The sequence below is a fragment of the Mustela lutreola genome, chromosome 11, assembly GCF_030435805.1.
Source record: "Mustela lutreola isolate mMusLut2 chromosome 11, mMusLut2.pri, whole genome shotgun sequence".
Classification (NCBI taxonomy): Eukaryota; Metazoa; Chordata; class Mammalia; order Carnivora; family Mustelidae; genus Mustela; species Mustela lutreola.
The window spans coordinates 70060712-70085896 of NC_081300.1; the positions used below are offsets into that span (position 1 = coordinate 70060712).

The 25185-nt window shown below is 58.1% G+C and overlaps 2 protein-coding genes across 2 annotated transcripts in view; one reads left to right on the forward strand and one right to left on the reverse strand.

The window, feature by feature from the left end:
• Window positions 1–14452, forward strand: part of ZMAT5 (zinc finger matrin-type 5) — a 28632-nt gene extending 14180 nt beyond the window's left edge. The window contains exons 3-6 of the mRNA XM_059139637.1: window positions 4479–4541; window positions 5921–6001; window positions 8246–8357; window positions 14089–14452. Of these exons, the coding sequence (XP_058995620.1) occupies window positions 4479–4541; window positions 5921–6001; window positions 8246–8357; window positions 14089–14218 (386 nt within the window). The 3' untranslated portion in view covers window positions 14219–14452. The remainder of the gene's footprint in view (window positions 1–4478; window positions 4542–5920; window positions 6002–8245; window positions 8358–14088) is intronic.
• A 138-nt stretch (window positions 14453–14590) lies between these two features.
• Window positions 14591–24594, reverse strand: CABP7 (calcium binding protein 7). The gene is made up of 5 exons (XM_059139636.1): window positions 24039–24594; window positions 17766–17909; window positions 16594–16706; window positions 16158–16311; window positions 14591–15925 (listed from the first exon to the last, which is right to left on the reverse strand). Exons 1-5 carry the CDS (start codon window positions 24145–24147, stop codon window positions 15798–15800), a joined length of 648 nt encoding a protein of 215 aa, XP_058995619.1. The 5' UTR covers window positions 24148–24594; the 3' UTR covers window positions 14591–15797.
• Window positions 24595–25185: the final 591 nt, after the last annotated feature.

The following is a 25185-nucleotide window of genomic DNA, read 5'->3' on the forward strand; positions in this document are numbered from 1 at the left end:
GTGGTAGGGGCTGAAGCCAGTGGCAGGACTGGGGCTGGCTGGTAGAAGTGAAGGCAGTGCTCACGAGCTGCATTTGACAGTGAACCCTTCCTGCTGCGTGAGTGTGGGGTGCAGAAAATGGCTGTTGAATGACTGGCCGGCCAGTTGAATAACCAAGCTGCGGGAGGGAGGGCTTTCCCGGGTAAGGCTTCTCAGAGCAGGTGCTACCAAAGCCAGTGAGTTCACGCCACAAGCACCTAGTGCAGAGCCTGGAGGTGCTCGCTGCAAGGGAGCTGCTGGGCAGCGAGGGAGACGTTGGGGTGGCCAGCCAGGAGCCGATGAAACAGACAGGGGGCTTGGCCGGGGGGTGGGGGGTGGGAATGGGCCCAGATCTAGAATGAGCTGGGGCAGGGCCGTTGCTTCATGAGCTGGGGAGCAGGATTCCCAGAGCAAAAGGAGGGAGCTGAGTCTCAGCAGCCGAGAAGGGAGAAGGGCAGAGTCTGCCCTGGTCTGCGAGTGGGAATTCGTAAGAAGGGAGTGGGCGTTTATGGAGTGCCTGCTGCACTTTTGTGGTTTGCCCTTTGCTTCATCAGCAAATCTCTAAGGCTGAGCTCCGCCCTTCAAGTTAAGATCACCTGGAGACCTTGAAATAAAAACTTATTGGTCACCTGAGCCCATCCCCAGAGGCAGGTTTGGGGTGGGGCCTTGGCACAGTATTTTCAGAGCTCCCCAGACTCATTTCTGAGGAGGAAGCTGAGGCTTGGGTGAGGGAGGGCGGCCAGGCTGTGCAGCAGGCCAGGCATGGCTGAGGTCACTAGGGGCTGGGAGTGGGGACAGAGTGGTATCAGTGGCAGAGGAGGGTTCTCTGAGGTGCCTGGGAGGCGTTTGACTCTGGTGTCAGGCAGAGGCTCCCTGCCCCCCAAATCCAGTGGGGACTGCGATCTGGCAGGAGCCAGGCCTCCAGATTACCTTGGTGTTTGCTTCCAGCCCCAGAATCTTAGCTGAAGAACAGGTGGGTCTTTGGGTATAGGGCTGATTGGCAGAGACTGTTGTATTACTTAAAGAAAGAAAGAAAGAAAGATGAAAGAATCGGTACCGTAAGCTCCTTCTTGGGGACCCTGCATTCCTTTCACATCCCCTGGCATATTCAGTCCTTAGAATAGCTCTACAAGGGAGGCTGGGCAGGCGGGCATCCCCACTTAAAGGTGATGACTTCAGGATTGTAGATGATATTCACCTGGGGTCCACAGCTAGCGCAGGAGCTCTTTCCACTTTATGAGGCTTCCCCGGGGCTCCAGCTTGCTGAGCAAACTGCACAGCACAGACCTTGGGGAGGCACGTGGCACTCCAGCCTGGACTAGGATTCAACACCCACTTTGCTCCCAGTTTCATGGCCTTAGACAAGTCCCCTCACCCACAGCGGGGCTGACAATGCATCTGCTGTGGCCAGGACAGGTATGAGTGTTGGAGCTAGGCTGGCTGGCTGGCTGTCCCAAGGTGTCACTCACGAACAGTGTTGTCCTGATTCTACCCTGTGTAAAAGAGCCCTAACAACAGTACCCACCTCCTAGGGATGTGACAGGGGGGTCAGTGTTTTCATGACGACTGTGTGGCAGTAAGGGTTCACTCAGTAGGAACCATGTGGGTCCACAAAAGGATTGGCCTCAGGCCCTTTATCTCAGTGAGCACTTAGTATGTCCTTGGCTCCCAGGGCCCCCTCTCCTAGGCAACTCCACTCCCAGTTATAACGGTGTGTTCTTGGCAGAACCCCTGTCTTGTATAGGCCTCCGTGCCCTGCCCACCTGGCTCTCCAAGCCCCAACCACTCTGGCCATTACAGGTAGTGTCCCCTCAGTGGGCATGCCTTTTTTGCTGTCCTGATACCCTCAGCCTAGCCCTTCCATCTCAGAACTCAGCTCAGGCACAGTGTCCTCAGGGTTGCCCTCTCCAGTCCCCAGGCGAGGTCAGGTCATTTGGCTGCATGCTAGCTATTCCCCTGTTTATGTCCACATGGCTTAGTGTGACTGTTGGACTGGAAGGGAGAAGCAGGTCTGACTTATTCTCCACTAAATCCTCATCCTGGCATGGTGCCTGGCACACAGGACGTGCTCAGTAAATGTTTGTTAGATGAATATCTAAACGAGCAAGCAAACAAACACCAGGCACCAGGGCAGCTGTTAATTTTGCAAGATGAAGCAAGAAGGACCAATAGGGTCAGATCATGAGGAGCCTTGAATACCAGGTTGGAGGAGCATGCCTTCTTTGCGCAGGCCCTGGTTTTGGGTTCTCAGTCCTGGGTGCCTTTCAGAGTCCCTGAGGAGCTTTTAACAATTCTCATGCTCTCCCTGCCAGATGAATTAAAGCAGAACCTGAGAGGTATGGGCCTGGGGATCCCTGTATTTTAAAGGCTGCCTGGTGATTCTACCGGGTGGCTGGGGTCAAGAACCAGGGTGCTGGGCAGCCTAGAACTTTTCTGCCACACTGAGTCCCCAGGACGCCTTGGGTAAGACTCAGGTGCAGACCCCCACCCCAGCTCAGCTACCCTACCTCTGGGATGTGGAGGTGGGACGGGGCAATCTTCACATGCCCCGACCAGCGCACCTCTTGTGGGAAGGTCTGTGGGACCAGCTAGACGGGCTGAGTCTAACAGGCCCAGTGCTGACGGAGGACACCCCCTACCCTACCGGCCCCACCCACACTCCAACGGGTCACCCCCGGAGGGAGTTCTCTCATAACCAACTCCTGACCACAGCAGCCCACCCCACGGGCTGCCTGGTGCCAGGGAAGGGAGGAAGGGCGAACCTCCCATCAGAGCCCACCACTGCACCCGCCACCAGGGGAGCTGTGGCCACTGGGGCACTTGGCCTTGACCATGCCATGGAACCACCTGGGTACTGAGTTCTGTGGGCAGGGGCTTTAGACTCACACCAGGGTTCAAACCTGGCACTGCCACTTCCTGACGATGTGGCCTTGCCCCTGTTCGAACTTCAGTTTTCCCCTCTGCAAGGTGGATATGTTAGTGCCGTGCCATGGCTCCTGAGGAGGACATGAAACAAGAACTGCCACCGCTCAGCGTTGGTCGAGCGTCCATGACAGAGGTTCTGAGACCCGGCCTCACGTTAGTGTTACCTGGGGAATGTAATGCCACATCCGCTCCCAGCCCCACTGTCCTGGCAATTGTCATGTGCCCTCAGGCTTGCAATCACCAGGGGCCTCTGCCAAGGGCTCTGTGTCTTATACGTTTTTCACAGCAACCCTACCAGAGGAGAATTGTTTTCCCATTTTACATGTGGAACAACAGAGACTTGGAAAGATAAAGCCACTTGCCTGGAGTCAAGTATATGGGAACTTGGAAACCTGTGGTCTTTCCTCTGCTCCAGTGGCCTCTAGAAAAGACAGTGGGCCCATGCGGCAAGTGTCCAGCCCAGGCTCCCAGGGCAACATCAGAGCCTCTGAGTCAGAGCCCCTTCCTGTCTTACTCACAGATTTTGACTGATTGATTCTTTACCTACCAAGAAACACACAAAGCATAAGTATATGATGAAAATAAAGGTCAAAAAATTGGAGGAGGGCGCCTGGGTGGCTCAGTGGGTTGGGCCGCTGCCTTCGGCTCAGGTCATGATCTCGGGGTCCTGGGATCGAGTCCCGCATCGGGCTATCTGCTCAGCAGGGAGCCTGCTTCCTCCTCTCTCTCTGCCTGCCTCTCTGCCTACTTGTGATCTCCGTCTGTCAAATAAATAAATAAAATCTTTAAAAAAAAAAAAAAAAAAAAAAAAAATTGGAGGAAACCAGGGTTAAGGTTTGCTTCCGGAAAGATAGCTGGGAAGTCCTGCGGAGGCCTGCAACTGGCAGGGCGGAGGAGGGAACAAGAGAGCAGCAGGTTACAGGCTTGGCCGTGGCCTGAGCCCTGGGACTTACTGGTGGGCTTCCTGGGCACCAGGAGGATTTTTTTAGCTTTCTATTTTGAAATAATTACAGAGTCACAGAAGTTGCAAAGACAGTATGAGAAGTCTACCATACCAGGATTTAAAACAAAACAAAACGGTGCCTGGGTGGCTCAGTGGGTTAAGCCTCTGCCTTCGGCTCAGGCCATGATCTCGGGGTCCTGGAACCAAGCCCCACACCGGGCTCTCTGCTCAGCAGGGAGCCTGCTTCCCTTTCTCTCTCTGCTTGCCTCTCTGCCTACTTTTGATTGCTCTATAAAATAAATAAATAAAATATTAAAAAATAAATAAATAAAACTACCTAGGTGGTTCCATGGCATGGTCAAGGCCAAGAGCCTCAGACCTAAAACTTGGTTCTTGCCTTTGGCTAGGTCTGGGTGGGAAGGAAGGGGCTGAGGTCACCTGAAGCTCTGATGCTTCTGCCCAGCATCCCTACCTGTGGTCATCACTTCCTACACTCCTCTGTGGGTGGAAACTCTTTCCTTTTCTGATTTCGGGGATAGGAAGTGCCTGTGTGCAGCCTGAATCTGAACCAAGACCCTCTCTCTTCTTGCAGATGCGGCTGCCATTTTACTAGATGAACAGAACAAGAGGCCTTGTAGGAAGTTTCTACTGACAGGTAACCTGTTCTACTCAGTTAGGGTCCCCCTTAGGACCAGCATGCTCCATCTGGCCTGCTCAGACCTCTGCGGAGCCTCTCCCCTACCCCAGCCACCACCCAAGCCCAATTTATGGTCTTGGTGTGTCAGCTAGCTGGTCAGTTGGGACCTTCCTAAGGGTTGTGCCTTGGGAATGACTTCCAGGGCCTAGTTCCTCAGCTCTTTGAACCTAGAATATGATTTTACCGGCCCACCCAGAATAAGCAAGCACTGGGAGATTGCAAATAAATCTAGGAGACATTGATGGCTGTGATGGACTGGCTGATTAGGTTAGCCTGGGAGCCCAACCTCCAGCAGGGAGGACTGGAGATGGTAACAGGTTTGATGAGAAGCTTCAGAATTAGAACCAAGAATGCTAAGTGTTGATTTGCTCAACACTCACCAAATAAAGGTGCATTATACTTCAAAGAGATGAAAACCTCAGTAAGTGAAGGAACCAAGAGCAGATGAAGATAAGGGTAGGAAAAAGAAGACAAAGCCAAGAGAATGATTCATTTCCTCCATGCTTGCTTTGAGTTCCCATATACTCTCTAGGTATTTGGCCCTAAGCTTCCTAATGGCCAAGGCAAAGAGGCAAACCGTGGTGATTACCATTAAGTGTGTAAGAGAGCTTGGCCCTGGGGAGGGGTAATGCTGCTGGCTTAAGGAAGACGGGTGAATGGCTGTTTTCCCCTCAGGAGACACTGCTGCCTCTAGAATGGTCACCAGGACCACAGGTCAAGGGCCTCCCCAGCAGACTTCATTTGGCTGTGAAAACACCACTGGGAGGTTCTGCTGGCTTAAGATACCTGCAGGCTCCTGCTATTTTGAGACATAATTTGGTCTCCCTGGTTGAGATCCAGAAAGCTCTCCTGGGCTTTGGTGCCTCCTTGATTGAAGCTACAATTGAAACCTTTCTGGGGAGCAGTCCAGTGGCTCATGCAAGCCAAATGGACAGGTGGGTACCAGGCAGAGAGCACAGCAGATGCAAGGGCCTGGATTGAAGAGAGGAAGCATGACCCTTTCAGGGACCCCCCCACTGTGGTTTGTTGAGGGTGGGGAACAGGGGCCAGGGGCCAGGAAAGTGGTGACAACAGACAAGCCTACAGAGGCCAGTGCACCCCAATCACGGAAGGCTTCACGATTTGCTGCCCAGGGTCGTGAATGGGGCAGAGTGGACCAGACAGGTTGCTCTGGCTGCTTGGGTGGGTGGAGCTAGAGAAATTCCAAGTTTTTCCTTGGGGCGTGGGATTGTTACTCTGTAGGCTCTAAAGCCTTTTGCCCCCACAGGGTGCCCCTCTGCACACAGTGGGAGCTCTTCCAAGTGGTGAGTAACTGTCTTCCCTGTCTTCTGTTGCAGGCCAGTGTGACTTCGGCTCCAACTGCAGGTTTTCCCACATGTCAGAGAGAGACCTCCAGGAGCTGAGCATCCAGGTGGAGGGTGTGTTTTGGCAGGGACCCTGGGTTCGGGCGTGAAGTGGGTTGCTGGAGGCGGGGGGCGGGGGTGCCAGATCTGAGGACTGCAAAACCGCTCTCTGCCTCCCCACCTCCTTTTCCTTTTTTTTCTTTTTAGATTCTTTTTTTTTTTTTTTTTCCTCTCAAAGATTTTTTTTATTTGCCAGAGAGAGAGAGAGAGAGCACAAGCAGGGGGAGCAGCAGAGGGAGAAGGAGGCTCCCGACTGAGCAGGGAGCCCAACAGAGGGCTCAATTCCAGGACCCTGGGATCATGACCTGAGCCAAAGGCAGATGCTTAACTGACTGAGCCACCCAGGCACCCCCTCCTCCTCTTTTGTGGTCATCCTGTGGGAATAAGCTGAGGGCTGCCCCCAGGTGATGGGGTGGTTGTCAGAAAGGCCTCCACATCGCTGCAGGCATGAGTGGAGAAGGAATGGGGGGGGGCATCTGTGTTCTCTGTGGGGTTTGAAGTGGTATGTGGGGCTCTCCTGTCCAGCAGCCCTGAAGGGTGTGTCTCAGCCTCATCTGTGCCCTGCTGGGTTCTCATTCCTGCATATCCTTTTTCCTTCCTTCCATCAGGAACTATCTTTCTCCAGCCCTTACTCAGCACTAGGCAGATCCCCTATTGCATCCTGGGGACAAAGGGATGTCGAGGACACCTTCCCTGCCCTCAGAACTCTCAGGTCTAGTAATTCCAGGGAAGAACAAGTTTAGTTCCCCGTGGAAACTGCTATGTTTGCTTTTGGGAAATTCACTTCCCATTTCTCCAGTTAGAGAACAAGGCCATTTGTACTTAGATGGTCTTAGTCAATCTTCTCATGCAGCCCCTCATGGAACAGATGGAGAAACTGAAGCTAGCCCAGGGCAGAAGGACCTCACATGAGCCCCCCGCAGTGAGAGGCTGATTCTGTCCTCCCAGGGTGCTGCTGCCCACTCTTCCCTCTGTCCAGGTGGCCGCAGGGCAGGCAATGAGTGTCCAGGGCAGCTTGGCCTTTTCCCTAATCCCCAGTGGGCCTCACCGCCCCCCCTCTCCCGCTACTGACCAGTCATAACCTTCAGGCCACGCACTGCTCTGGCCCAGACACAGGGTTTCTAGGAGCTCTCCCAGGGCAGAAGTGAGACTCCACAGGCCTCGCCAGCAAATCCTGGCAGTGGTGGCAGCTCTTCACTGGCCGTGGGCTCTCAGGGAACCGTTGGCCCATGGTGTGGAGAGCCTAGGCCTGTGGGCCTGCAGCGGGAAATGGGGCTTGGTAGACAGGGATGGGGGAAGCCTGAGGGGCTGGAAGCAGAGGTGTGCACCCCCTCACCCCCCGGTTGCACCTCTGATAGTCCTCGCTCTGCCACATCCCCCGTGACCTTGGCACAGAGCTAAACCTCTTAGAGGTAATATCCTGACACGTTGTAAAGGTGAAGTAGGATGAAGTGTGTGCAGTGCTAGCCCAGGCCCTGGTCCCCGTTGGTGCCCGAGTCAGATTGTTTTCCTCTGGCCCCCAGGCCCTATCCCATATCTCCCAGAGATCCTGACCCATCTCACACTCAGCTTGTTTGAACCGTTGACTCACTTTGAAGTGAGCAGAGGTTCTTACAGGATATTTTATGAGAAGAGAAACCAGGATGGGGCACCTGGGTGGCTCAGTTGGATGGACGTCTGCCTTCATCTTGGGTTGTGATCCCAGGGTGCTGGGATCGAGCCCCACATCAGGCTCCCTGCTCAGCGGGGAGCCTACTTCTCCCTCTGCTGTGCTCACTCTCTCAATCTCTCTCTCTCTTTCTGGCAAATAAGTACAATTTAAAAAGAAAGAAAGGAAAAAGGAAAGAAAAGGAAACCAGGAAGCTGAGGCTCCTTCTCCTGCCAAGGGTCAGAGAGACCTGGCAGGCAGCAGGGCAGAGACCCAAATCCTGCTCTGCCCTGGTCTGCAACCCACGTTTCCTCTCTGCCCCCAGGTTTGGGCCCCTCTTGAAGACCAGGCTCTCTAATGCTTTATCATGTGTCCCAACTGCAAAAAGCTTGGGAGGCAGCCAGTGTTTTATCTCCACTTAATGAGGAAGCAGAGTGAGACCCAGAGGGGCAGGAAGGGAGCTGCGTGGTAGGGACTGCCCAGTGGCTCTGCTCCTGGCCTCCCAGCTTGTGCATTCATCCCCAGGAAGGTTCTGGCTGCTTTGTGGGAGGTTGGGGTCCAGCCAGGGGTGACTGTGCCCCTCACTCACCTCTGTTTCCCTATCTCCACAGAGGAGAGGCGGGCCAGGGAATGGCCACTAGATGTCGTCGAGCTCCCTGAGGCCCGTCTGGAAGACTGGTTGGAAAAGAGAGCCAAGCGGCTGAGCTCAGCTCCAAGCAGCAGGTACAGTCTCGTGGGTCCACGTCTCCTATGCCCTCTGGGAGAGTATGCTAGCCAGCCTGCCCTCGCTGGAAGCTGAGTGGTCTCCATGAACTGCCTTGGCCCAGGGACCAGATATGGATGCCCCCACAGAGCTCCTCAAGGGAGGAGCCACACTGGGACTCTTGGGTCCCCAGGCCCAGGCCAAAGGCTGAGGAGCATTCATTTAAGGGTTCTTTTCCCAAGCCTCATTCTCCCGCCTTGGTGGCTCCTCCCTCAGTTGGCATCTGTGCTGGCTGAAGGGGAGGCAGGTGGCCAGGCCAGCCTGACTGGACATCACCAAGTCCATTGCCAGAAGGAGGGGCCTGATTGTGGTTCTGGAAACCCACAGGGTGCCAGTCACTGAGCTGTCTCCTCTCGGGCCCTGCCAGATAGGCGCAGTTACCCCAACCCTATAGAGGGGGAGGTAAGGGTGTGACTTGCCCAAGGGCACACGGCCAAAAGGCAGAGCTGGGATTACTCAGAGATGTGACTAGCTCACTCTCACTGTCCCACTGCCTCCTTGAGGAGGGGGCTGGGGCGGCTGGGCCGAGCTGCTGCTGGGGCCTGGCATTCAATATGCTCAGAAGTAGGTGGAGCACCCTGGGTCAGGGGCCCTCAGGTGTGTGCTGCCTATGGTCCCAGGGCTCCTGAACTCTTCTGCCGGGTGTTGAAGGAGGGAGAGAGCAGGGAAGGGGCTACCAGATGTGCCTGTGAGCTCCCTGCGACTTTGTAAAGCTGCTTGCACTGGGTTGCCTTACTTTGCCTGTCTTGCAATGGGGCTTCAGACCCTATTGTCTTTGTGGTATGGTCCATTGCAACAATGGCCTGGCCTGGGCTGAGGGGACCTGGCTGGACAGTTGAGGGTAAGGCCTTGCCTCTAAGAGCTCTGCCAGGAGGTGGGGACTAAACTTCTGGCGTTCTCTCCATGTCCCCGTGGAGAGAGCTTTTTGTTAAACCTTTTTTTTTTTTTTTTTTAATTTATTTGACAGAGATCACAAGTACGCAGAGAGAGAGGAAGGGAAGCAGGCTCCCTGCTGAGCAGAGAGCCCCACGTGGGGCTCGATCCCAGGACACTGGGATCATGACCCGAGCCGAAGGCAGAGGCTTTAACCCGCTGAGCCACGCAGGTGCCCCTTTGTTAAACCATTTTAAGATTAACCTTTAGTTGTTGGGTTTTTTGTTTTTTGTTTGAGAGAGCGTGAGTTGCAAGTATGATGGGGCACAGCAGAGAGAGGGAGAATCTTAAGCAGGCTCTGCACCTTGCATGGAGCCTGATGCAGGGCTCAATCTCACAACACTGAAATAACTGTCTGAGCCAAAATCAAGAGTCAGGTCCTCAACTAACTGAGCCACCCAGGCACCCCAACTTTTAGTTGTTTCTTAGCTGTTTTAGATCTGCGTCGTTTTGTCCCCTTACCTTAAACAATACAGTACAGACACATATGTTAGAGTATGATGTCCATCCCTTTTGATTCTGTCTGAGGTGGTTGTGATTTGGGTCAGGGGAGTGCTCCTTTGGGACTTGTCCAGGGATCCATGTCTCGAGCCCCAGGCCCCATCAGCTGTGTGTCAGAGGGCTGGGGCTGGTAGGAGACATCCAGAGAGTTCTAAGGCCTTCCCCACTCTCCTCCTGCTTGGACCTGGCTACCTGTGGGTCTCAACTGTGTTCCCCACTCGTCTCCCTGCTCTGACTTGGTGTGTATTCTGTTGGGAGTGAGCTCTGAAAGCCTGGGTACCTCCGGAGCTTTTCACAAGGGCTCAGGAAGACCCAGTCCCTGGGCTGGCCCAAGTGTAGGAGTGGGTAGAGACGGGTGACCAGAATTCCCCACCTAGGGACAGATGTGTCCCAGTGCTATCCAGTGCAGGATGCTTATGACCATGAGACTCAGGACTGGGGGATGAGGTGGAGAAACTGAGGCTGAATGACAGGCCCAGAGTCTCAGGTAGAGGTGGTGAGCATTGATAATTAGGGGTGCTGGGTGCCATGGTGTGCCTGGCCCTTGGCCCTGGGCATTTAAGGGGATCGTTGCCCCTGGTTTGTGGCTGAGGGATCTCAACCCCTCCAGGAGAGTGTGAACGTCCTGGTCTCACACCCGCTATCTTCAGCAGCACTGAACTGTCTCTTGAGAAAGAGCTGAAGCCCCTGTTTGGTCTAGACCCTAGGCTACCTCTGTCACCAAGGGCTCCCGCCAAGCTGGAGGTCTGGAGTAGTCGTGGCAGCAGCAGTCTCCCAGCTGGGAGAGCAGTAGCTATTTCTGGGGTGGGGCCTGCAACTGGGGACCACCCTAAGCTCTAGGGAGTGTCAGGCCTGTCCTTTGTGCCCCTCACACACCTGGGCACCTGAGCTGGCCCCTTCCAGAGGACCTGTTTTTCTCGGCAACCCTTTGTCCTCTGCGCCTGTGTACCTTTCCACCTGCCTCCCAAGGGCTCAGAGGCAGAATGGATTGCTGTTGGGGCAGAACAGGCCTCTCTGGACTCAAGAAAAACGTTGCTGAAAGGGAGGTGACCATTTATTACCTTGGCCGTCACTGCTTCGGTGTTCCTCAAGCCCTCTCCCATAGGGCGGTCTCAGGAAGGAGAGCCCTTTAGTCTGCAGCCCATGGGTATTGGGCTCTGCCCGTCCACTTGTGGCAGGGCCCCTGCTGGGTCAGGGGAGGTGGATTCAAGTCCCCAGGCTGCTTTGTCCTGGTCCCTGAGTCTCTTACCCTGGAAGCAGCCCCACAGAGACCGTTCCCTCTGTGCCCTTCATGTACCCCAGCTTCCCCCACAGACGCAGCAGTCCCTCCCGGTCTCCCACCTGCACTCTGCCCCTCCTGACTGTCCTCCACAGAACAGCCCCAGCCCGCTTCTAAAATACTCCGAGGCCTTGACCTGGCCCCGACCCCTTCGTCAACCCTCCTGGGCTTCCTCTACCTCAGGGACTCTGCACTCTGCCACCCAGCTTGACCCCAGGGAAGCCCAAGCGCATGCAGTCTCCTCACCTCTCCCATCTGGCTTCTGTCAGTCCCTCGGGATGCTGGCGGCTTCTTGGATGTGGTGGGCATTTCTGGTTTGGTGCAGCACCGGTACACTACTCTGTCTGCCTGGAACTGCTTCCCCACCTCTGCCTGGCAAAGCAGACTCATCCTTCAGGCTTTAGCTAAGACGCCCTCCTCTCAGCGCCGAGCTCACATTGTTGCCGTTCAGGCTTGGCACTGGCTCAGGCCATGTTGACTGCTTCTGAGCATGTAGGGGAGCAGGGTCCCTGGCCTCGAGGACTATTCCCTGGGTGTTGGTGCTTTGGACCCCTTCTGGGGACCGGTCTGGTGGCTCCTCTTCTCTGGGTGTGTTTCCTCCCCTGAGGTACAGGGCGAAGATGGCTGCCCGGTCCTCATGGGGCCTCCTGCACCTGAGGTCTCCAACCCCATGGCCTGAGCCACGGCTTCGAGGTGTACCAGGCCAACCCTTCTTGTAAAAGGGAGAAATAGAGGCCCTGTGAGCCCCCAGCCTGGCACATTGCACCATCCTTCTTGGCCCATTGATCCTGAGGGATCTGCCCAGAGCAGACAGTGGCAAGAGGGAGAGGCTGGCCTCAGACGTGGACTAATCCCCTGGCAAGGCCAGTGCTTGTCCCTGTTTTCCATTGTTGGCTCTTCAGATTGTGACATTATCCCTCTTAATCTCCCCTTTTGCACCTCTCTCCGGACTGGCACCTCTGTTCCAGCCCAGGCGCTTCCCTAAGACTCTTTTCTTCGGCTCAGAACCGTGACTGGGGAAAAGCAAAAGAGCTGCTCCTGTCCTTGCACCGAGGGCACACCGGCCACGAGAGAGGCCACAGTTGGCCTTGTGTACCCGTGTCCCGTGCACTCTGTGTGGGACAGGAGGGGTATGCTCCAAGAGCTCAGGGGCCCTGAGAATGTGTCCATGTCTGAGCCCATGAAGGGGCTGCCCTTATGTTGGTGGGAGGCCCCAGCTGCCCAGGAATCGGCCCCATCTTCTAGAGAAGGATCTGGGGCTCACAGGAAGGGGTTCGCCAGGATCACACCCTCTCTGCAGAGAATTGCAGTCACTTTAACCCTGCGGGAAGCCCGGGGTTGGCTGGCAGCTGGGGCTCTCCCTTCCAGCAACGGCGGAGCTCCCCTACTCCCACCCTTCTCTGCAGCTGGCGGAGTTTATGAAGTCTCCTCAGTGCCATAAATCACGCTGGGAGCTGCTTCCCGGACTCTCCAGCAGGCAGCGAGCAGCTAAGGAGGGGATTTCCCTGGCCTCTTGTACCAGGAGGCCGCTTGAAGTCCTCGAGTGGGCTCCCTCCTGCCTGTCAGGCCCCAAGAGTGTCAGGCTGGGGGGCAGTGGTGGCGGCAAGGCAAACCCCCAGGGCTCCTGACCCCAGCCACCACCTCTGCATTGGAGGCCTGAGGCCTCTCCAAACCTCTCAGAGGCCCAGGACTTTCCCCCTTGGCAGAGGGCTGGTGTCTGGATCCCAGCCTCCACTGAGAGCTGGGCCTGCGGCCTGGGGGCAGTGTCTGGAGCACACATTCACGTTGCCCGTTAGCCCCTAATCCCCCAATCCCTGACTCTGTGTGACTGACTCTTCACCCCTCATTTGCCTCATCTATCAAATGGGGTTCTATGAAGGTGCTTGAGGTTTCTCTAGACCTTGGTGTCTGGCCCAAGGCAGTGCCTAGTCAGTAAGGGCACTTAGCGAGACTCCTCGTCATCAGCAGAAATTCACTGGGTGGCCTCTCTGTGCCAGGCCTGGCTCCGGCTCCTGGGGGACCAGCGGACACCACCCCTAGCCTCCTGGTCTCTTCCACATGAGAGCTCCAGTCCCACAGGGGAGACATGAGCTCTCCAGTGAGTTCAAAGTGCTCCGTAGCCTGTGAGGGGCCTGGAGGCCCTGCAACAGCCCACTGGGTGGGGATTAAGTCCAGAAGCATTGGAATGTGGAGCTAGGGGGCGGGGGGCAGGGGCCAGGGACTGCCTTTGCACCTCAGTCTGCTCCCTGAGGACAGGCAGCCCCTGGCTGGGCACCCAGGGCAGATGTTCCACATAGGCCCTGGGTTCCCAGGTGGCCGCTCCAGGGGAAGGAGAGTGAGCTGCATGAGAAATAAGGCTTTTAAAAAAAAAGTTTAGACAATATTTTTTCTGATTTCCAAGGCTTGCATGCTTGTAAAACTTTTCTTGAAAAGTATAAAGGAAGTAAAAAAAAATCACCCATAACTACACCACGCAGATAGAACCACTGTTAACATTTTGCTTTGTCTTCCAGAGTTTTTTTTTATGCATTTATATATGTTATATATCTTTAAACAAAAATAGTATCATGCTATATACATTATTTTATAAGCTGCTTTTTCTCTCTACTCACACAGTACATCATGACACCTTTCCGTATCAGTGCATACAAGGCTGCCTTCTCCATTACTCGGGCTGCTTAGTATTCGCTGCTGTGGTCGTGCAGGTGTGTTTAATCAGTCCCCCACAGGTGGACACAGGTTTTTTTCTGTAGCCAGTCTCTCCCCACAGCCCTGCTGTTCCATCTGGGCTCATTCCTGGAGGTGAGATTGCTGGCTCGAAGGGTCTGCATGTGTTTGAGGCTCCACCTTCCAGAAAGGTCACTCAAGCAGCTGACCATAGCTGGGGTGGTGGGGAGAGGGGGTACTCAGAGGAGGTGGCCCAGCCTGGGCCGGGGCTGGGCCCCATTCTCATTTTCTGACTTTCTCCTCCTCTCTAGGGCCGAACCCATGAGAACCACCATCTTCCAGTACCCCATAGGCTGGCCGCCAGTCCAGGAGCTGCCTCCATCCCTGCGGGCACCCCCATCCGGGGGGTGGCCCCTGCAGCCCAGCGTCCAGTGGGGCTGAGCCTCTCATCCCCACCTGATACCCCTCCGGTCAGCTTTGGTGTCAGTCACGATACAGATAAGGGCTCCTCCTGGGGACACGGGGGCCCCGCCCGCTGCCTCCTGAAGCCATCGGTCCTAGCCCCAGTCCTAGCTTTGCTCTAGGCAGTTACACCTCCTGCCCTCATGGGACATCCTGAGAAGATGGATGAGAAAACTTCCTTCTGGGTGTTTATAAAGAAAGTCTGTCACCATGGTGGTGTGTTTCGTCCTTGGCCAGCGCCGTCAGCTCTGTTCCCCAAGCCCCTGGTCCGAGGACAGGCAGGACTGGGGTTGAGATGAGGTTCTCTGCTGGATGTGGAGCGCTTTTGCCCTTCTCCTGGGAGGGCCGGCGGGGGCTCAGCATGGCTGGGCAGAGGGTTTGCCAGTGTGGCTGGGAAGGTCACCCGGGTGTAAGGGGGCTCCAGATCTGGGAGAAGAGCTCAGGGACTCCGTCCGCTGTCTCCAGTCCCCACATCTGCCCATACTGAGCTGGTGCCTGAACGTGAGATGGCAGAACTGGGGCGCGGTGGGAGCTGTGTCTCTGGCCTGTGTAGAGAGGTTGGGGGACCCAGGAGGACAGGCCCTGGACTTGGGGGAGTGGCCTCGTTGAGTTTCTTGGCACCCACAGTGCTGGGCTACACCAGCCCCTTGGCCCAGCAGTGACACTGGGCCCTCCCCCAAGGCTTCTGCCTGGAGGAGGCCCTGGGCTGGTGGGGCGGTCGCACAGGCTCTTCGGCAATATGGAGCCTCTAGGCCCCTGGTCTGCCTCCTGCCTCACTGCACGCCAGTTCTAGATTCTGTGCTGGGTGGTGGTGGGCAGTGTGGCCCTCAGGCCGGTGGGGCTCAGAGGATGCAGAGACTTCTGGGCCATCTCAGATGCCCCATCTGCTGGGAGCTTTTGCCCTTTCTGAAAAATTCCTGTTGAAGTGGGCACCGTATCTGGGGGCCCTCTGGGCCTCAGGCTGCTCATCTGTGAAATGGGCAAATGCTCTGCCCGCAGTGGGTGCCTGGAGGAAGGCTGGGTTTGAGTCTAAGGAGGGTCAAAGAAAGGGACCCTAGAGAAGGCCAGGGGACTTCTCAGGTTTGGCCAGGGAATAGGGCCCAGGAGACCCCAGCCTTACCCCCTCTCCAGGAGGAAGCCTCCTGCTCCCATCTCCACCAGGCCCAAGGCCCTGGACAAATCTCAGGGAAGGGTCAGGTTGGCTTTGTGGCCCCAGGCACAGGGTGCTGCTACTTCCTGTCTAAGTGACCATATCAGCTAGCGGACCCTGTGCAGATGCCTCCTAGATTTCCCAGGAGCCCCTGGACAGTGGAAGGGAGAGTGAGTGCTACATACAGGCATGGGCAGGTGCAGGCGGGGCCGGGGGCCACCTTGGAACCACCACCAGGCCCTCCGCAGCCAGGCCACGGGACCATGCAAGGGCCCTCAGGTCAGGAGGGGTAGGGTTGCTGGACGTTCGGGCCCCGAAGTACACGTGGCGGTGGCCCAGGGAAGCCGAGTGCAGGAGAGGACCGCAGGCGGTGGGGAGTGTGGAGTGGGCCCCACGCACCGCGTGTGCCTACTTCATGCCGCTGCGCAGCACCTGGTTGGCCGCGATGAGCATGACGCTGATGATGAAGGCGATGGCGAAGGCGCAGATCAGGCTCTTGCGCACACACGTCTGGCGGATCTGCTGGTTGGAGCAGGCTGTGGCCACCCGCCAGGGAGCACCAGAGAGAGACAGACAGGGACAGCGAAGCGGGGAATCAGGAGCCGCCTGCACTGCCGGCACGTGGGCTTGTCCCACAGGGACACAAGGCGTGGGGCGGGCAAGGAGGCCCCCAGCCATTCCCTGCAATCCCCGGGGCCTCCTCCTCCCCCTGCCCCCAGCAGTTGGCCTGCCCCTAGGTTGGGGGAGGTCTGGGGGCCAGTCACTCACTCTCCACATCCACAGGGCACTCCTCAGCGGTGCCCAGGTGACTTTCCTCCTCCGTCATGATGATGTTCTCAATGTCCTTCATGGACAGGTGCTCACAGAAGGTGTCGTACAGCAGCCGCTTCAGCTCATCCACGGTCAGCTTCTGCATGTCGCACTTGGGTTGGGGAGGAGACACAGTGCTCTGGCCACTGCCACCACCACGGCTGCCACCCAGCACCCTGTTGCCACACAAGCCCAGTGACAGGCCTCTGGATTCTGGAGGACTGGAAACTACTCGCTCCATTCCTTGAGTCCTTGACCACACCAGCCTCCCCGGGCTGGCCCCTGGCCCTCTGGAAGATAAGACCTCCAGGGGACAGATGCCCTGGCCATTCACTGACCCTGTACAGCCCTCCACAGTGTGTACAACCCTAAGTCCCAACCAGACAACACTTACCTTCCAGAAGACAGTGTCAAAGTCAGTGCCATGGAACTTCTCTGGGATCCCCGAGGTGGAAAGCTTGGGTCCCAGGAGGGTCACAAACTCCTCAAAGTCCACTTGGCCATCACCTAGGGCAGGCACAGGTCCAATCAATGGGCCAGCTGACAACCAGGCTGGGTTCTGGGCCACCTCAGGTCACAGGGTACCTTGGGCAGGTCCCACCTCCTCTGAGCCTTGAGTTATTTTCAGGGACTAAAACCAAATATGGTGATTGCAAAGTGGAGATGGGGTGCAGCAGATGGGCCCGAGCACATGGGAGAGCCTTGCATTTTACTCAGAAACGTGGCTTCCCAGCAGGTGTGGGGCCTGACATCCTCACCCCACAGACAGGAACTGAAACTCAGGGCACAAACTGCACAGACCACCACCTGCTCTGTGGGTGGAGGGAAGGCAGGGATGGAGGCCCATGGTGGGGGTGGGGGGGACAAGAAGAGGAGACTGGATATTACCAGCCTTTTTTACTAGGTTTTCCTTAATAAAATGCCGGGTGGCAAATACGACTAAATGATATTTTATTTGGGGTGATGGGACCTGGGGTACTTAGTATAGCCTTTCTACTTCTCTGTGCTTTAAAAAAATTGCTTGGGAGGCACCTGGCTGGCTCAGTCCGTACAGTAAGCAACTCTTGGTCTCGAGGTTGCAAGTTTGAGCCCCACATTGGGCGTAGAAATGACTTAAAAATACTATCTTAAAAAAAACAAATTGCGGGGGTGCCTGGGTGGCTCAGTTGGTTGGACGACTGCCTTCGGCTCAGGTCATGATCCTGGAGTCCCGGGATCGAGTCCCACATCGGGCTCCCAGCTCCATGGGGAGTCTGCTTCTCCCTCTGACCTTCTCCTCACTCATGTTCTCTCTCACTGTCTCTCTCTCAAATAAATAAATAAAATCTTTAAAAAAAATTAAAAAAAAAAAATTGCTCAGAATGCAGAGCTAGAGAGGCAGAGTCTCTAAACCTCCGTGTGTGGGTGTGGCTGGGGCCATCGCACTCTAGTGTCTATTCTCCAGGCTGCGAAATGAGGCCAGATCTGGCTGCCTACCGCCATGGGCTTGGGGGTACCTGGAGGGTGGGCTCGGCCTCAGAGGCCCAGGTGAGGGGTGAGGAGACGGAGGCAGGGGTTGGTGCTCACCATCCATGTCCAGCCTCTGGATGATAACTTCCAGCTCCACCTCATTGGGCATGTAGCCCAGGGAGCGCATGGCCGTGCCCAGCTCCTGCTTGGAGATGAAGCCATTGCCATCGCGGTCAAAGACTTTGAAGGCCTCACGGATCTCTGTGGGGGGAGCAGAGCAGGTTGGGACCTCGCCTCTGTCCCCAACACCCCTTCCCTAAGCCACCGGCATCCCCAAACCTGCAGCCTGAGCCCGGCTCTAAGAATCCACCAGGGAGCCTGCAGGTCTTGTCAGAGACAAGTGGCAGGTGGTGGCCCGAGTGTCCACCATAGCACTGCCTTCCTGGAGCTCAGGGCCAGCCGAGTCAGGCGGCAAAGGTATGCCCAAGCCTGCAGCACGGCCAGGATCACCCTGGGGATGGGGGGTGGGGGCATCCTTCTTCTTCCAGCCAGGCTCCCACAGTCTCCTAGGGCGTGCTCACGACGACCCCGTGTGGCGGGTAAGCATGAGTCCCGCCCCCAGAGCGGGCTCCTGGGGCCTGGCTGCAGTGGCCACTCTGTGAGGGGCCAAAGACTTCCCTGTCCACCCCTCATTCCTTCCATCACCCACTCCCCCTCATCCTTATCGCATGCTTCCTCCCCTGGGCTCGGCTTGGAAACTCCAGCCAGCACTCCTTAAGGATGCCCCATGAGGCAGCCATCAGCTCCCCGCTCAGAGTCAGGCTGACAGTTCCGTGCAGAGACTGCCTCCCCAGCCCGAGGTTAGGGGGAAGGTGGAGGCTGGATGGAGGGGCCCCAGCCAGCCCAGGCCTGCTCAGATGTGGAGATCGTCCCCTGCATCGTACAGAAAGGGAGACAGAGACCTGAGGATCTGGGTGACAGGAACAGAGAACAATGCACTGGGCTGGGAGCAGTGAGTGAGCTGGGACCAGTCCCACCCACAGTAGAATGCCCAGTAGTGATGTGGGTACAACAAGGGGTTTTACCAAGCATGTCCAGGAGCTGTTGAAGGGTCCTAACCTCTCCCTGCTCACCTTAGTTCTACCTGCTATCCCTTCGTGGCCACTCAGCCCAGGAAGAGCCCTCAAGAGCATTTTTCTTTGGCCAAGACGGGAACCTCACCCCACTCACACCGCCTGCTCCAGCATCCTTGTTCACCTGCCAGCCTCTTGGCCTTTGCCTAAGCTGTCCCCTGGCTGGGATTCAGCAGACAGAATCCTGTCTCTGGGTGTGAGTGTGGGTGTATTTGGAAGCAGAGACAGATGAAAATGGTCCACACTGCAGACCTGGAAACTGAGGCACAGAGAGGCAAAGCAGCCAGACTGGGATCAGTTTGGGGTCAAGGCAATTTCTGGTGAGAGCAGGAATCAGGCTGGCCCAGGCCTGGCCTAAAGGGACTATGAACCCCTAAAACAGACTGTGGAATCCTGTGCTATGGGGGCCCTAATCCCACTGGCCCCATCACAGACTAGGGGCTGGGGCAAGGAAGCTTGGGTCAAGGGCCCAAAATCTCATCCAGCTCCTCCTACCTGGTGTCTGCACCCAAGGCCTGGAGGTTAGACCAGATGGCACGCAGGCCAAGACAGAGACGGTGGGCTGTAGCCAAGCGGACCCCCAGATCCTCTGACTCTGGACCATACCCACCCATCCTAGGCTGGGCCAGAGAATCTGGTCTGACCAGGGGCCCCCTAGGCCGGAAAGCAACTGGGATAGGAGATCTGGGCCACAGGCCCAGGGGTTTCTATAAATCCCAGACTTGGAACTCCAAGCCAACTCCCACCTACCATTCTCCCAGGCCACTGACAAGATGGTAAGCTCCCCACCACCAGAGATCTCTAAGGGGGGCCCCGGCTGTCATGAAGGTGGCTAATGGGGTCCTATGGCTTAAGGGTCTCCAGGTACAGACTAAGGCACCAACAGAGCAACAAGACACACCGTCCACCACTTCTACCACCCTGACCCAGTCCCAGGCTCTCCCAGCTCAGGTGTCCTGAACTCTAGCCCGAGGGGCCTTTTCAGCCCTGGTGAGCACCAGGAGGGTTCCACGTCCAGGCCTTTGAACAGGGAACTCCTTTCACTTGGAAGTTCTTCCCCAAACCATGGCAAACTTGGATACCTCTCAGGTTCCTGGCATAAACAGCATCACCTTCCTGGTGTCCTCCCTGCACCCCAGCTGAGTTCAACCTGCTTCTGGGCGCCCACAGACCCTGCCCTGCCCTTGCATGGACCACACTGGACTATGAATGAACTATGAAGGCTGCCGCTGGGGCCCCATGATGGGAACAGTGCCTGTCTGTCAAGCATAAACGTCACCGAACTAGTGAGTGAATGAATGAATGACTGATTTGGGGAGCCTACCCTTCTGCAGCACAGACAGAAAAGATCTGGGCAGAAGTGCATGCAATACCCAGTGTGAGGTCATCATTCGGAGCCCGGGTACTCCTAGTTCACTAACAGTCCTAGTAAGAGTAAGTGTTGGCCACCACAGAAGAGAGGAATCAAGCTGAGACCTGGGCTGAGGGTACATCCCCAGATTTCTGGGTGAGGGGCTGGTTTTGGAAGGAGGAACCCAGAGTCAAGCACCCCATCTTTCCGGGTCCCTCAGTTTCCTCCTTGGTAGAGACCCACTGGGAAATTTGTGGTGGGTATGGCAAAACCCTTGACTCACAGTGGGACTGCCACAGATGCTGGCCCCCTCCCCTGCAAGGAGCTGGGGTCGAGGCTGTCCCTCCCACCCTGGCCAGGTGTGGCCCCCAGAGCCGGGTGTGGCCCTCAGAGCCCATGGCCACTTCAGTTGGAGCCCCTGGTCCTCTTCTGGAAGATCTGAGGAAATGCACGGGACTGGACAGGAGACAGTAGAGGGCAGGGGAATCTTGGTGATAGACCCTGAGGCAGCCTGACAGGCCTCAAGGCACATCAGCCCTCCATCAGGAAGCTGGAGGCCAGAGACGGGGTGCACACGCTGGAGGTCACTCGTGAATGGGGGGGCAGCGCCTGTCCTCTGCCGCAGCTGCCATTCTCCGCGGCATTGGCCCCACGCCCCACCACTTTGGCGGCCCTGAATCTACGCAGAAGAGGCTGTTGGGCTTGCAGGGAAAACGGTCAGGTCAGGGGCTCCCCCACCCCCACCCCCATACTCCGAATGCCCTATTTGGCCACTCTCAGTGTGGGCTCCACTGTCTGACTGAGCAGGCCAAGTGCCAACCTCAGAACCCTGCCCTGGTGACTGTCTGCCTGTCTGTCTGTCTCCTTCCTCTTCTCTCTGGCCAGAAAGGGCTGGCCTAGGACTTGCAGCCACTGCACTCCTACCCTCAGGTGCTCAAGTCCGCTGATGCCCCTGGGCCAGCCTCCATGCTCCCGCAGACCCTGGGAGGCTTGGCTGGGTGTGTGTGTCATGGCAGGGATGAGACGGGGTGTGAGATACAGGGAGAAGCTGGAAAGCCTGTGTCTCTCCTTCTCCAGGGTCAGACAGGCTCCGGGCCAGCTTTGCCCAGCCGCGTCTACCCTGCCAACTGCCACCCACGGCTCCCTAAGGCCACAGGTCCCCAGGTGCCTTTGCCAGACCTTCAAGGACTCTTCTACCCAGCCTTTCGCGGAGGCAGCCTTCCTGCCCTGTCCCCCCGTCCATCCTGGGTTCTTAACTCAAGAGCTTCACCAATCTCTCCACACTCCAGGATCTTACTCCTGCAAGAACCCCCCTACTTGGCCACCCCTGCGGCAGCATCGGGGTCAGCAAGCCCCTGCTGCATACCAGTCCCTTCGATAAGAGCCTCCATTGTGTCGTCTGCCACCAGCAGCCCTGGGGAGGGACGATGCCAAGCCCCTTTCACAGATGGAGACACCGAGGGGAGAAAGGCCAAGTGATAGTCCAAGGTCACTCTGCAAGCGGACGGTACAGAGATTCGAACCCAGGCCTGCCTGGCTGGAAAGCCCTCATCCACCCCTTGCGCTCTCCACCTCCCTTGTCCCTCTCCCCCTCAGACTAACCGCCCCCTGGATTTCTGCGGCAGGCACATAATGTCTGCAGCATTTCATCCCAAGCTGCTGGGCTTCCTCTTCTCTGCACGTGTGGGTCCCCCACTGGTGGGTGTCCTTTCCGCAAAGGTCCTGGTCTTACCCAGGCACTGGGCGGCAGGGGGACGGGGGTCTGCCACCTTTTCCATCCAGCCCCGGCACTCAAGGACCACCGGGGCCTGCAGAGACTTGGTCCCCCAGGAGGGCTTTTGGAACGCCCACAGGCAAGAAGGGGGGGTCAGCCATGGAGGACTTCTTGCCCTCATCTACAGCTGCCCGCAGGCTAGGAGATGGGCTGGGGTCACCCAGGCACCTGCTTGTTCCCCGACCCCCTCCTGGTCACCCCAAGGAGGGCCCTGCCCTTCAGATGCCCCTGTGCCACGGTCCCTCTGCTCCTCAGGGCCCAGGAGAGAGGAAGAGGAGAGAAGCAGGGAGTGCGTTTGGTGTGGCTGGTGACTAACACTGCTGGGTTTCTGCCAGTGTGCCCGCCAGGCAGCCCAAGTGGAGCCTGCGGCCTCCTCACCCCTGCACTGCCCTCCCTGTGCCTGCTCACCCCTCTATCCCAGCCTCTTCTCAGCTTCTCAGGTCTGCACCCCAGGGCTGGGAGAACAAGAGAGGAGAGACCCAGCCAGGCCCATAGCCGGGCTACCAGCGTCAGAGTGGGGTGCTGGGAGCAAAGATAGGGAATGAGGCGGAAGCTGCGTGGGTTTTGGGGGGGAGAGTGTTGTCCCCTGCCCAAGTGGCCAGGAGGAAGGGACAGAGGGCCCCTGGAGGGAGACACTGGCAGGTCACGGGGTGACCTAGGGCAGGAGGAGACAATGGTGGAGAAGAGATGGCTGTGCCCCATCCCCTGCCCTCTTGGTCCTCATTGCACCTCCTCCTTGTCCCAGGCATTGGACAGACAAGGCAGACACTTGGACTTTGGGATTCAAGGCAGCAGCACTCATCTCTCTGTTCTGCCTGATTCAGACACCAGACCCTGTCTCCGTGGCTCTGCCAGCCTCTGGGGACTTTCAGGGGACTTGAGAGGAGCAGGTGGCTCATAGTCTATGGTACAGGGTGTATATGTTGGGGGAAGGGTAGCTACCTTCTCCCTCTTGATCTTCCCTTCACCCAGTCTGACTCCCCCAAGATCTACCCTCTCCAGGGCTGGGGGATGAGGGAAGACCCCTCTACATGACTTCCCCTGTGTTCCCGTCATCATCCCTGACTGCACTGGTGTCTCAGCTGCACCCCCCAATCCCTGATGAGCTCCAGATCGCAGAAACCCTTGGCCCCAAGATAACTGAAGAGAGGCCCGGCCTCTGGAGATCTCAGCCCCTCACGAAACAGCAGAAAAGTAGATCCCAGGGGCCCAAGACTATCAGCCTCAAACCCCCACTCCACTCCACATGGGGCCCTAAGAGGTCTGGGGGATGGAAGGCCTGAGAACCTGCCCCCATCCCAGGAGGGAAAGAGCTTGCAGGCCCCAGGGTTCTCACAGCTCTGCAGAATCTTCCGTCCAAGGACCCCAGCCCCTGACCTCTGCTCTCATCCTGCCCAGCCCCTTGCCTAAGGTCCCTCTTCATGCTGAAAGGCAGAGGGACTACTGGGGGAAACAGATTTGGGTCCCATCCTCTGCCTTTCCCTTCCAGGCTTGGTTATCGAGACCAAGCCGCCCAATCTGGCCACTTGTTGTCGCCACCACCTCCTGGGCCACCCTCCCAGCGCTCTGGGCTGGGGGTCCCCGCAGGGTTGTGGGGAGGGGGCCAAGGCTGCAGGAGGGACTGGGGACAGCCCCGCAGGCGGCAAGAGCAGGGCAGTCGCCCTCTCCCCCTTCTCCGGCTGCCCTAGCAGATTGGATTTGAAAAGCGACACGAGCGGAATGTCAATTCGAGCGCAGAGCCGCGGGCGGGCGCCGCGGAGGGGATCAGGATGCGGGTGCTCCGGCCGGGCCCTCGCTGGGGGCGCAGCTTGGACCCCCACCCAGACCGTCGCGTTGCCGCACCGTCACCGCGGACTGCGCGGCCCCGTGACCCCGCTGCGGGGCTCGGCAAGTTTCCGCAGCGCGGGGGACCATGCGGGTAGGGGCTGGGCCGCCCCTCAGCCTTGGCTACCCCCACCGCGGCACCCAGAGGTGCGAGTTGGTCCTGCCTCCCCGCGCAGCTGCTCTCTGGAGCGTCCACCTGGCAGCCGGCACCTGCGGACGGCCCCCCGCCCCCTGCGCCCCTAGTCCGCGCTTCACCTGGGCGCACAGGTAGGAGGGCCGGCGGTCAGGGGTCCCGGCGGGGCACTCACCCTCCAGTTCGTCCTCAGGGATGTCCACGGGGCGCTGCTCCGACAGCAGATTGGGCACGGTGTAGATGCCCCGGTACATCAACGCCGCCGTCACCGGGTGGAACGGCATCTTGGAGGCTCCGCGCCCGCCCGCCCGCCGCAAACTTTGAGGTCGGGGCTCATGGGCCGGCGGCGGCCCGGGGGGCGGCTGGAGCGGGCGGGGCGCGCGGCTGCGGAGGGCGGCCCGGCGGCACCAGCGGTGGCTAGACTAGGGGCGCCCCTCCGGGGGCCTAGCGCCCCCGCGCCCCGGGCCGCCGGTCCATGCCGCCCCCCTCCCTCCTCGGGCTCCCGGCGGGGGCCCCGCAGGGGCGACGGGGGCGGCGCCGCTCGGGCCTCTCCGCTCGGGCCGCCGCGCGCTGCGCCCGCCGCGCCCGCTCCTCGGTGCCCCGCGCGCTCCGCGCTGCTCACCGCCCGCTAGTCCGCTCGCCGGCGCGGCCGCCCGGCCCGCCGCTCCGGCTCTCGCTGCCTCCCCTTCTCGCTCGCTCGCTAGCTCGCTCTGTGCAGCGCTGGCTGCGCTCCCCGCCTCCCCCGCCCTCCCGCCCGCAGCCTGCCCGCCCCCTCTGCGCTCTTCCCCCCCTACCCCGCCCGCCCCTTCCCGCCGCCGGTCCCTGAGCGCTCGCCCCTAGTCCGCCGCGGGCTCCTTCTCCTCTTCGCCCTAGGTTCCCCTTTCTCCCAGCGGGGGATCACTTATCTCTCGCCCCAAGTCCGCAGCCACCGGGACCAAAGTGGGGGTGGGGCCCTTCCTTCCAGCCCCTTGGCCCGCCCCCACCCCGCACGAACAGAGCAGAAAACTGACGACCTGGCAACGAGGTGAGATGGGCCCCAGGCGCCTGGGTCCTGGAGGAGAATCATACAGTATTGGTGCCAGGAGGGGCTCCAAGGTGGGGAAACTGAGGCTGAGAGAGAAGGGCGTTGACCAAGGTCATAAGCCGCTGGTGGCAGGCAGGAGCTTGGGACAAATCTGGGGCAGGCTCTCCTGCCTCTGGCTGAAACTTGGCGGCTGACCTTGCTCCCCCCCACAGTAGAGCCCCAGTCCTGGCTCCTTTCCAAGCCCCCACCACTCTGCCTGGGGAGCTGCCAAGGGTCTGCTTCATGCCTCTCCCCACCC